The 13164-nt window shown below is 40.8% G+C and overlaps 1 protein-coding gene across 9 annotated transcripts in view; it reads left to right on the forward strand.

Moving 5' to 3' along the window:
- Positions 1-1146: 1146 nt before the first annotated feature.
- The window catches only part of PPP2R2B (protein phosphatase 2 regulatory subunit Bbeta), a 299602-nt gene continuing 287584 nt past the window's right edge, over positions 1147-13164 (forward strand). For 4 of the 9 annotated variants that reach the window (XM_058677673.1, XM_058677675.1, XM_058677678.1 and 1 more), the window contains exon 1: positions 1152-1383. Coding sequence is in view for 2 of the 9 variants with exons in the window: in XM_058677671.1 (XP_058533654.1) it covers positions 1261-1262 (2 nt within the window). In the remaining 7 variants the exon portion in view is untranslated. Of the gene's footprint in view, positions 1384-13164 lie in introns of all 9 variants that reach the window. The other 5 variants (XM_058677685.1, XM_058677684.1, XM_058677671.1 and 2 more) reach the window with 4 other exon arrangements.

Below are 13164 nucleotides of genomic sequence, written 5' to 3' on the forward strand. Positions count from 1 at the left end.
CTTTCTCCCTCCCTCCCTCTGTGTGTATGTTTGTGTGTATGTGTGCGCTTTCCCTCTGTTACTTTGCCTTTCAAGTAAGTTTTATAAAATGCATCTCTTAAGAAACATTTTTTACAACCCCACATTTCCTCATTTGTGCTGGCATTGTTTTCATAGGCATTCTTCCTTGTAAGCAAAGGAATCTGAGAAGAACATTCCCTAAGTAGTGGATATTTTTAATGCGTCTGAAAGTGCGCAATGTGTATGAACCCCAAGAATGGTCTGTGGAACTGCTCTGGGATGAGCTGACTTGTTAGGAGGGCCATTATTTCTGGAGCCATTCATGCAGTGAGCTCATCATGTCTTCATAATTAGGCTTTATGATGACCATAGAGAGAATTGATTGGAACATAGTTCACTAATGTTGAACACGTATGAGGGCTCTCTGTGAGATCACGGCCCTAAATCAGGCAAGCCAATTTACTTAGACTTTGACAGGTGAGGTTTGTGACAAACTGGTAAATGGTTTCCTCTGGTTCTTCAGACTGATGTCACACTTGGCTTTCTGGGAGTAGGGTGGTATGGAATTTTAACATGATGATGCTCATGTAGTAATCAAAATTATCATCCATGTGTATTTAAAATGTTTCAAGTCACAGAAAATATGGCTTAAAATTGAATTTAAAAGAGAAATTTAGTCTGTCTTATAACTGGAAAAATCTAGAAATAGTCCAATCTTTATAACAAGTCTTAAGTGGCTCACTGAAAGCAATTTCTCCCCATTTCTCTCCTTGACCTTCTGTAGTGTCGCAATTACTCCTAAAGCCAGGTTCCTTCCTAGTTCTGAAATGATGTCTGGTACATCTCTGAGCCAGGAAACATTTTTTCTACCCAAAATTCTGAACAAACAACCCTTGTGTCTCATTGACCCAAACTGAACCTTCTGATATAAACTAGTCCCTGACACTAGGCCAATGGGATATGCTGATTGACTTCAACTAGCCAGGGTTCTAGAACTGAGAGTGGAGTGTGCTTTCTCCAAGCACAGGGCTGGCTGTGTGGTAGAGATGTGACCAGGTTGAAAGGAGAACAGTGTGCTAAGAGAGTTAAAGCAGCCAAAGCCCACTACCTCACCAGCAAGAGACACTATTGTGAAGTCAGTGGCCAACAGGCCCTGGGCTCCCTGGCCCACGTGACTGTAGAGGCCAGGATGTTGAAGAGAGATGAGAGGTGGTGTCAAGAACACTGGGCTGCCTCCTTCCATCTAGCTTGCAATCCAACATGTGAGTAGCACCAATACAAATGAAAAATCAGTGAACGTGCCCCATTGTGAATATCAACCTGGCAGACACTGACCTTGGAGATAGAGTCCTGGAGAGGTGTCTATGTTCTGATATAAAAAAGGTAAAGGGAGGTTTTATTGACATTTTTTGGATACCAGTAGTATTAATGATCCTTGATATCTTGCACACCTGGGGAAAACATACAGAAAGCCAAAGGGGCAAAGTATCATTGTATGAAGGGAGTTCAGGCATGAATTAATAGTAAGGTATTTTATTCCATGAGTATTTATCATATCTCCTATGTTCCTGGTCCTGGCCTAGGCACTTTTGTAGCTCAGCCAGCATGTCTCAGACCACAGCTCTGGAATCTTTCCAGACTAGAAGTTAACCCCAGCTCTGTGACTCTGCCTTTTTAATACTCAGTTGCCATATAGTGTGAGGGGAGGCTGCATTTACCTCAAGCATCTTTTGTGAATACTAAATGGTAAAAAGTACAGAACTGAAAGTGAAAGTTAAATTATAGAAATCACTTCTGCAAGTAATGGAGACAGTTACAATCACACACACACATAAAAAACAATTTGTAACCACATTAATCAAAATTGTGATTAATATCAGCATTGCTTGTTGTGTTTCAAAAACTAGTGAGGCATGGTTTCTGTTCTTAGGATGCTTGGCTAGGGGAGAAGATGTGAAAAGTGTGTGGGTGATCAATGTCAGAAGAGAAGAGAGATAAAATGGCATGACAGGTCACAAGAAGATGAAATTTCTTTGTGTTGGGTTCTGAGGCGCCTCTCCAAAATGCACTTGACATGCAGAAGCTAGTGGGATGATATTTAACTTTAGATGACGCCTTTTGGGCATTTCACTTTGTGTCCTTTTATGAAGGCAAATCTTAAGTGTCAGTACAAAGGTTGTAAGAGAGAGGCACACGAGCAAGGTTCACTTGCAAGAGTATGGTTTCTAGAGGGGGCGGCTGCTGGATGTCCCTGCTGCTCTCGCTTGCCTGACATGGGACATGGGGTTGTTGTTGCCTGTCCATGTGCAAAAGGAGGAGCTGCTTGATTCATGGCTGAGTTGGGGCTATTAGATTACATTCCCAAAGGCATTTGATAATCTGTTTAACTGAACACAGTCATTTGTCTTGTTTGCTCACTACTTAGCAGATGGATTTGTGATTTTGGTAATTACTGTATGAACGTTAATAAGACAAGATATCTTTTATTAATTAGTACTTCACAAGGTTGGTTTTACAGAACGGCAAAAACTAGATGGTTTACGCATACTGAAGTGTCGTTAGTATTGGCTTTCTGAAACTGGCATTTGGAGGCCATTCACTCCAGGGTGGTTCTTCCCGCTATAATGTTTTACTCAAGAACAAAGAATAAAGCCAGGATATTGTACTCAATACTGAAGAAAAAGCTACTTTTTGTCTGTTCTGACATTAGTAGTTTAGTTTAAAGGCACCCTGATTTACACATTTTCCATTTTAATTCTCTCTTTGGAGTGCTTTTAGTTGAAAAGGATAAACTACTTTGAGAGAATTAAGTTATGCCTGAAGAGTAATTTACTAATAGAATTAAAAGATTTGGATCTCTTTTTCAGAAGTGAATGGTCGCTGTAGATATGCACCCCCCCACACACACATACACACACACACCCATCAGAATAATGCAGGGTGCTGGTAGCTTGAGACAGGCTGGTGAAAGCTTTGCCCTGCTCTGGGGCTCTTGCCCTTGGGCCAGCTGCTTCCTTCCCCACACACATGCATCAGCAAGCTTTTGTGCAAAGTTATTGTGCAGGAAAGAACAGCATCTTGTGTGTAGTAGCTCATTGGGAAAGTACTGCTGAACAAAACAATCAGGTGGCACAATGTCCCCGCCCTCTGTGAAGAACTCGTTTATGACTCTTGGGAGAGAACAGTTTGCTTTAAAGATACTAGTCCCGTGGTGCTCTCAACTGCCTGCACACCCCGTTGTTGACAGCTGCTAGAAGCTTGAGCGACCACCGTGTACCTCACACTGTGTGAGGCCAGGTAAAGCGTACACTGAAGACAGCCTGGCCAGGAGGGGTTTGCAGCCCATGTCGTGGATTAGTATAGCAGAAAAATCATGCCAGCTTGCTTGTGCCACTGAACATAAACTGGCAAATACACTCAAAGGAACAAACCATTAATCTTTTGTTTCTGTTCAGTCACCTTTTCAGAAACCCAAATAATCCCTAAAATTTAAGATAATCTTCATTTTCTGTGCTGATTATGTAGCAGATACTACACATTTTGCATGCATTTTCTCCTTCCCCATGAAAAGATCTTTAATAATTACTCATGTGAGCAGCTGTACGTCCATTTGATAGATGAGAAAATTCATGATTAAGATGTTAAATAATTTATCAAAGGTTACACAGCTATGAAGAGACAATGCTGTGTCCGGAGGTACTATCATGTACAAACTGGTCTAACCTAGATGATTAAACCAGTGTTTCATTCAGTGGTCAATGTTTTGTTACTACAAATCACAGACTTGGAAGGACTAAGCTTTTTCACCTGTAGAGTGGCTATTCTGATAGAGTCTATGGGCTTATCAACCAACCATATAGCAAGGATCTGCAGCTACATATTGTAAGTCTGTAGGGTCATCACTGCAAGCCATGTCCGGTTGGAACAGGTGGATCTGTCAACCACAGCACATTCAGAGGGTGTACGAATGAGGTTGGCTGCCGCTGCTCAGAAACAGGCATCCATTTGGGAGGATGAGTAGTTGCTGCAGCAAGTCTCAGCACGGGGCTCTGTTGCTCAGGCACTGTCTTGGTTGCCTGGGAAACCTTTTTCAGGATGTGAGAAACTCACTTTCCTTTTTTCCATGTGGATCCACATGAAGGGCTAAAAGTGGGAGCAATAGATTGCCTGTTACCCTCTAATATCCATAGTCCAGGCAGGGTCTTTATTTGAATGAGGGTACACTGTTGGACCCAGGGTGCAGAAAGACAGTCACCCAGCTTCTCTCTTGTTGCTCTTAGTGAGCTGAAAGATCACATGCTTAAATCATGGCAGCCATTTTATACTGGTTTTTTTTTCTGTAAGGTATGCATTCTATAGCAGATATCTTCATTTTTCCTATGATAGTTTTGGAAATTTTTGAGATGCATTACTGAGGAGCGGTTGTGAATGTCCCAACTAGGCACTGCTTGCAAAGACAAACCTGCAGGAGGATTTTGAAGTCAGTGTTATTTTTTATATTTTATTATTATTATTATCATGTGTTATTATTATTATCAGTGTTGTTTTTAAAAGCTTGGATTCACTGCTTGTCCTTGGGCAAGTTATCAAACCCCGCTAACCTTCCTCATCCAAGAAATGGATCTAATCTGTAAATTTTTGTGCATAGTTGATTTCCATTCATTCAGCTAGATGCTAGTAAAAAAACATGCATTAGAAGGAGTGGTACCAGCCTTCACAAACATTAAATCTAGGAGAAAAAAGTACATATTGAAATATTCATTTCAGTTATTGAGTTTTAAAAACTGGTGCATCATGTCATGGAAGCAAAGAACAGGGAATGCCACCTACTTCTGGGGGTTGGGGACAGCTAGGGCCCAGCACAGGAGCCTAGTAGCTAAAGTCCTCGCCTTGAACACAGCAGGATCCTATACGGGTGCCGGCTCTAATCCCGGCGAACCTGCTTCCCATCCAGCTTCCTGCTTGTGGCCTGGGAAAGCAGTCGAGCATGGTCCAAAGCCTTGGGACCCATGTGGGAGACCCGAAAGAGGTTCTGGGCTCCTGGCTTCGGTTCAGTTCAGCATTGGCTGTGACAGTCGCTTGGGGAGTGAATCATTGGGCGGAAGATCTTCCTCTCTGTCTCTCCGCCTCTCTGCATATCTGACTTTCTAATAAAAAATATATTTAAAAATAAATAAATGAACAAATAAATAAACTAGAGGATCTTATAAATATGTAAGATAGTAGGACATGTACCTTACTGTGCCATAGAGAGGATTTTGGAGGCGTAAGTTAAAGGACACAATGATTAGCATCATGTCCTGCCCTAGTCGCCTGTCAGTTTGTGGTGAGTGCTAATCATGTTCATCACCACCTGCTAGTAGCATTAGCAGCTGTAGTGAAGGCAGAATTCCCGCCCTATGCTGTAGAATAAGATCAAGGGGCTTTGTTACAGAGTGAACCTGCAGATTCTACAAGGCTGATGCCACCATCCTCAGCAGCATACAGCAAAAGGGTGCAGAGCCTATGGCACCTCTCCCAGATATTGCTCCTGTTTCTTGGGCTTCTCTGCCTCACTGCCTCTTCAGTGAGGTCACACCCTTGTTCAGTAGGGAAGTTGTGATTCTTTCTGGCAGTTGTGTCACTTTCAGAAAGGATCTTGTGCCGGAGCCTAAACATACTAAATTGTAGGTGGACTAGATGATGTGTTTTCCAGGGAAGCCAGAGGCAGGGGGTGGGGTGTAAAGTTTGAGATGGCATCTCTAAAACTAGGCTGCACAATGACGGGTATCTGTCTTCGTTTTTTAACTCTGGTGGAATTTAGATTTCTCAGCACTTTATTATTAAATACTTTACACTTTTGTATAGTAAACATAATTCAGTAAAACCTGGGGGCAACAGAACTTGCCCCCCTTTAAGCTCATATTCTGCCGCATTCAGATTATGAAATAAGATTGACCAAAGAATTGAAATGGGCAACTTTGGTAGTCCTTATATAGAGGAATTGGCTGAAATTCAAAAAATGTTACCTTTTTATTTAAAAAAAAAAAGTGAGGGAAACAGTTCTGGAGCCATTTCTGTCACTAGGTGTCCCTGGGCATAGCTTTGAACCTCTCTCTAAATGAAGATGCATATAGATAAAATGGATTTCTTAACTCTACACAATAACTAATAAACACTAAGTATCAGAAAACGTTTTTGACTCTGAGATTCATCCATGATTCCGTAAAAGCAGTGACATTGTTGTAGGCCAGGCGCTTGGTTAAAAACAAACAAAAAACCACCAAAAGCACCTAGCCAGGCGAGTGTACAGCAAGGATCAGAGAGTGGCAGCACAAAGCAGCAACACAATTACTGAGATGAATGAGGGGAATCAATGCGCTCTACCTATGGGACACGGACATGCCGATAGATAAACCTGGCTCAAAAGACCAGCTCTGTCTGCAGTGTATTACCTGTATATATTAACTACTTAATTCCATCTATCTAGGAGACCAATCTTATGCTAGATAGTGGGTTTTGCTGTGTGGGCACATTAGCAACCAAAACAGCTAAAGAAGAGTGAATGAAAATAATTTTCTCTTCGTCTTTCTCTGCCCCATGTGTGTACTTGAAATCATTTGATTAAATATATGATGAGACCTACTATACTTCCAAAGACAGAACATAGTCCAAAAAAACAGGAGGTAAGATATAATTAGCGTTTCTATTTTTTGTTATTCTTGGTTGAAAGAACGTAAATAACTACAAAGTTCAAATGCCCTTTTAAATCTTCTCTTTTTATGTAGTATTGTTGTAGATGACATAATGTATGTTTGATAGCAGATTTGAGGTCTCAATCGTCAAATGCTATACAAACCATTTCCACTTCTTCCAAGTGATTAATTTCCTTTAGTTAGCTTTAGGGAGCTTTCAGTTTAAGGGAAACATTAGGTAGCCCCAAAGTGAAAGTTCAGTTTATTTCTTTATTGTTTTATTTGAAAGTCAAATTGACAGAAGGAGACATAAACACACAGAGATAGAGAACTATCCACTGGTTCATGCCTCAGATGGCCACAGTGGTAAGAGCTGAGCCAATCTGAAGCCAAGAGTTTGTTCTCGGGCTCTCATGTGGGTCCAGGGACCCAAGGACTTGAGCCATCCTCTGCTGCTTTTGCAGGCCACAGGCAGGGAGCTGGATTGTAAGCAGAGTAGCCAGGACTAGATCCAGTGCCCCATAGAATATGCCAGCACTGTAAGGCAGGGGTTAGCACACTGACCCCAAAAAGTCCAGTTTCTAAAGTTGAACTTCCATAGCTCCAGAATGATAAATATTCAGAACAATGAGGCAGTCAGTTGTTTAAAAAGTTTAGGTACAAAATAAATGAGAAGAGAAACATTTACTAACAGGGTGCAATGACCATTTCCTCTTGCATGTGTTTGTGGGGGGCGGGGAAGAGGGGGCGTGGTAATTGAAAGGCAACAAAGAGGAAGAGAAAGACAGAAATAGATTTTCCATCCTCTGGTTCACTTCTCAAATGGCCTTAAAATGCTCAGGTCTAGACCAGACAGCAGCCAAAAGTCAGAAACCCCATGAAGGTCTACTATGTGGTTCAGATTATCAATTTCTTGGGCCATCTTGTGCTGTGTTGCCAGGCAGGAAGCTTGATTGGAAGCAGAACAGCTTAGACTGATATGGGATGCCAGTATTGCAAGTGGAAGCTTAACTTACTGTGCCATAATACTGACCCTATCTTTGTTTTTGTTAGTGATATTTAAATGAGCAAGAACTAATTTGGACTGAAGAAAAGGAGCCAATAATGGTTGATTTTCAATAAAGCATCTGAGAATGTAGTGTAATTCATGGGTCATGCTGAATGGTGTCTCAGATAGGAGGAAAAAAAAATAATGAAGCCATGAGTCAGTCTTGGAAAAAGGAAATTGACTAGATGCTCGATAATGCACCTGCTCAAAGTCTGCACCTGACCATGACAGTTACACTTCATGACAGAGACTTAATGCCTACATGACTGAAATGTCATGTAGTAGTAATTGTTATGAAGAAATAGTAATGGCAGGAGGATATGTAGTGTGTGTGTGTGTGTGTGTGTGTGCAGGAAAGTGGGGAAGATTTTTATGGTGACTGATGCAGTGGGAGGAGAAGGTGATACGTTAAGGAGAACTAGGCAGGTGAAGAGGTATGGGGAAACGTGTTTGGTTAGATGCCAAGGTGAGCAATTTGGATTTTATTCTGAGCATAAGTGGAAGACATCAGGAGATTTCAAGTAGAACAGCATGATCTGATTCATATTTTCTAAAAATATTCTCTGGCTACCTAGCAGACAACAGTAGATTTCAAGGTCTGAGAGTGAAGGCAGAAGAATCAGTGAGGATGTAGCAGCCCAGATGAAAGATGGGGTTGACCTGCGTCAGACAGGTGATAGTGAAGATGGATGAGGCCACATCTGAGAGCAATGCAATGGGTAGAGCCAAAGAAATTGGTGTCAAAATAGATGTAGAGAATACGGCAAAAATCACCTTGATTTTTAGCCCTGCAATGTGTGTGCTTTAATTGAACATTTATCTTTACATGAAACTGGCCTTTATGGGAGCCAGTATTTTTTCCTGTTTACCGGGTAGACTCACTGTTGTTATGAAGGGATCTCAAGTATCAGGCACCAAATTATACCATACAAGTTGTGCCAGCTGCCACTAGGTCTCCTTGGAGCTCCTATTTGGACTATTGAATCTGGTTTCTGTATTCATGTAGCCAAGGAAAAAGGCTATGTTCATAAAATCCAATTCATCAGCGCATAACTTTTAATCTCTTGTCAGCATTCATCGACTGATGTTTCATCCTTAAGTTAGAGTCAGTGTAGCCAACAATGTGTTTTTCAACAAAATCTTCTTTATTAGAACATCTAATTGCTTCTAAGATGACAAGTACTGTTCTTGTTTTGTGCCATGAAATGAATTTTGGAGATAGACATGCAAAAGTTGAAAATGACCAAATAGAAGAAGTAATGAGCATGAAACCATATAGATCATTAATGTTTGGATGTGATCTCTACCTAGACTGTACCAGGTACCAGGATGCAAATCAGTGGGACAGTTGTATGAACTACCACTACCCTAAACAGTGCTTCCCAAAAGTCTCTGCAGATGGTCTCCTTTAAGCCACATTAAACAAGCCTGAAAAATAGGAATCATTTTGCATTTCATCCTGCTCGTGATAGAAGGGAAAGACAAAATACACCAAAATAAATCTTGAAAAGCATTGCAACATTCAAAATGTCAATATTAGTTTTAAATTATTACATCATTTTCTAAAATAATGACTTGTGCCAGGAATGCCATGAATTCTAATTAATTTACATATGTATTAAAGGCCACTTTCAAAGAAAACCTCTTTTCTCTTTCAAACATTGGAAATTAAATATTTATACTTATTGTGATTTCGTATATACATAGTTAATACTGCCTTTCAGAGCCACCTGCTCTCCATCATATGTCATTCGCTCTGTTGACTCTTTGTAACTGTGTGGATTTGAAGTTGGGTGAGCCTGGACCATAGATCCTGTTGAAGTCTGCAGAAGTAAAGGGTAAAAACCACTCAGCTCCATGTCCCTTACACTGTAGGCAGGACATGGGGGTCAAGTAGTCCCACCATGGAGAGGATCTTTCCTCACAGCTTCAACAGTTACATTTACATGTTTGCCTTTTTAGTCCTTGAATTTGAGTTAATGCGTGAAAACTGGAGTGTATTTGTTGTTTACTAATTTGTAAGAGTATGATCAAACTCCTCGAATTCTCCATGTCTCAATTTATTTTTACTTTTTCAAAAGAGGTTAGCCTGTAAGTCAAAGATCGTGCCTGATGGAATCCTTAGGTAGAGGTAATTGAGAGATGAGGCTAAGGACATTGCTTTCATGGAGGGATAGAATGAAAGCAAGTGTATCAAACAACAAAGAACCTTAGACTGCAAATTTGTATTCTTTCCTGTAAATAACATAAAAGTGTTTCAGAAAGGTCCTGGGAAATTGAGTTTTAATAGGTAAACTTATTTTGCTGTGAAAATTTTATAAATCCATGTATAATTTTCAGTCCTTGATTTTTAAAAAAAATTATCTCTGTATTTGAAAAGTAGAGTGATAGGGAGAGACAGAGACAAGCAAGATCTTTCTTCTGCTGGTATATTTCTCAAAAGACTGTAATAGCCAGGAAATAATTAAGTTCTCCCAAAGTGATAGGAGGACTCTAAGTCCTAGGGCCATTCACAATTGCTCTCGCATGCACATTTGTAGGGGAGCAGAGTTGGAAGCAGAGCAGCCAGGACTGCAACTGGCACTTCAACATGAGAAGCAAGCATTATTAGTGACAACTTACTGCACCATACCCCAAAGCCAACCTTCTCAGCACTTTTTTTTCCATGAACTTCCTGAAGACTGTACATGGATTGATTTCTGTTAAGAATCTTTGGGCTCAGCGTGAAGGCTCAATGGCTAAATCCTCACCTTACAAGCTGGGATCCCATATGGGCACTGGTTTGTGTCCCTCTACTTCCCATCCAGCTCCCTGCTTGTGGCCTGGGAAAGCAGTAGAGGATGGCCAAAGCCTTGGAACCCTGCACCTGCATGGGAGATCAGGAAGAAGCTCCTGGCTCCTGGCTTTGGAATGGCTTGGCTCTAGTCTTTGTGACCACTTGGGGAGTCAACCAGCAGATAGAAAATCTCTCTTTCTGTCCATCTCTTTATAAATCTGCCTTTCCAACAAAAATAAATAAATCTTGGGGAGGGGGGAAGGAATCCGTTTTGTCTTTGGGGACATTTTTTGTCATAAGGATGCTTCAGAGGGATAATGGCGTTTGGTTTACAAGAATGGCCTGAAACAAAGTATTAGGTATCTGCCTGCAGGCTGCATGTGTGATATTTTTAGTAACATTTTCTGCCTATTAGGTGAGAATTTCTTGAATATAAACCGAGTTTGAATATATAATCACCCAAAGAACTTGGGACTCACCTTTTTTCTTGCAATCTTTCCACACCAAGTTATTACAGATTCGTAAAGCTAATGAGGTTTATTAAAGTACCTGTTATGTTGTATAAGAGAATGAAGGACTAAATGGTTACGAAGTCCTGGATAGTGTCAACTCTTTGCAAGTGTGTAGAATGCTACAATCCCCTTCTTTGATCCTTCTGCTCAGGATTTTCATTCTCTCTCCTCTGTGTTCCATGTCTATCACTCCTATCCCTTCTCTGGTGTCAGATGGCCCTCTTCGGGCTCTCCTGTGTGTCTCCTAGAAAGCCCCATTTGCTGTTTCTGCAATCCATGCATTTTGTGCTTGTGACTCACAAGGCCCTCGCCAGTTGTGATGAAAGAGCCATAAGTGTAGTGGGCATTCCTTCATGCAGTATATGTACTCGTTCTAGGAAATCAATCAGTAAGTATACAAGGACTAATGAATATGGTTGCACATGGAAGAAAATGACCAAGTGTGGCCATGGAAAGCGAGGAAGCACTGCAACTCGCAATCAAGGAAAACAAACAGTAAGACCATAAACACGAAACAGACCATAAACGCTTCCAAGAAGTGGAGCAAACACTGTTCCTGGCAAGAATAGGGCAGTAGCAGTGTTATTTTTTTTAAGGATTTATTTATTTTTATTGGAAAGGCAGATATACAGAGAGAAGGAGAGACCGAGAGGAAGATCTTCCATCCGATGGTTGACTCCCCAAGCAACCGCAATGGCTGGAGCTGTGCCAATCCAAAGCCAGGAGCCAGGAGCTTCTTCCAGGTCTACCACGTAGGTGCAGAGTCCCAAGGCCTTGGCCCGTCCTAGACTGCTTTCCCACTCCACAAGCAGGGAGCTGGATGGGAAGCAGGATGGCCGGAATTAGAACCGGCGCCCTTGTGGGATTCCGGCACCTTCAAGGCAAGGACTTTAGCTGCTACACTGTCATGCCGGTCCAGCAGTGTTATTTTTAGATCACTCAATAAATAATTGACATGCAAAGGTCCTGTGACATGAAGAGAGAGACATGAAGTATGGAGCATGGTGTGATTAACAACTCCCCACCATAGGGAGAAAAAAAAAGATTAATGTGATTGGAGCACAGAGACTTTTCGAAAACAAAACAAAACAAAAAGTGTTATAAGATGCTGATGGAGGGGTAGAAAGGACAAGCCCATACTGAGCTTCAGGAACCCAGTAATGATCGTATACTTTATTCTGTAAATATGCAAATATGCCATTGGAAGGCTTCGAGTTAGCCTGGTCAAATTATACAATACAATGTATTATTAGCAGTAACATCCCTGAACATTTGTTGGGTGCTTATTACATGCTAAGCAATACGCTTGTTTTTTTATGAATTGTTTCATTTTACCTTCATTTTTATCCACCATTACTATGAAAATGCTCCCTTTGCAAATGAGGCAACTGATGCTTAGAGACCAGTGCCAGGACTAGAACACAGCAAGCTACAGGTCTATCGCCCAAAATTTAAGATAGGAGTTATCGCTCCAGGGTTATATAAGTACCAGCTACACCAGCACAACTCTGAGAGTGAGTGAATACCTTCTTGGGTTTTATACTGACTTGTCTTGAGTTTACCTGTCCTGGGCATCACCACTCATAAATAAGCAAATTCACTTTTGAACCCAGGGCTATGAATCTGTCTTTAAATTTTATTTTCTCTCTCTAAACTTTTCTGAAGTTCTGAATAAACATCCTGTTCCCCTCTTCATTACTGGAAATAACATAAAAATGAAATTATTTGCAATAAAAGGTTAAACTTCATATTAGACTTTTAATTATAAATAGCTGGTCTCAGCTAAAATGAATTTAGAGGATGAAAATGGATAAATTAAAAGATTCATCTCATGGAATGCAATAGCTTAACTTTATTCAGGAAATGAGAAAGAATGAGTCAAATATTTAAAAAGTAAACAAGGGTTTTTTTCTATTAATTTGAAGTCAACAGAATGAAAATTAAATCTTGTGGTTGCAATTAGATAAATGGATGTCAATCAGATAGGAAACTGCTAAAGAAATTAGCCATAGGGTGGTCCTTAATCTGTTTAGGGGTTTTGTGTGTGTGGGTGTGGGATAGTAGAAATGTAATCTGTTATCAGCACAGGTATGATTGAATTATTAATAATATTGTGCAAGGCCAACTAGAAACCAGAGCCTGGGGATTCTTAAA

Source organism: Ochotona princeps, chromosome 19 (assembly GCF_030435755.1).
Source record: "Ochotona princeps isolate mOchPri1 chromosome 19, mOchPri1.hap1, whole genome shotgun sequence".
NCBI classification, from domain to species: Eukaryota; Metazoa; Chordata; class Mammalia; order Lagomorpha; family Ochotonidae; genus Ochotona; species Ochotona princeps.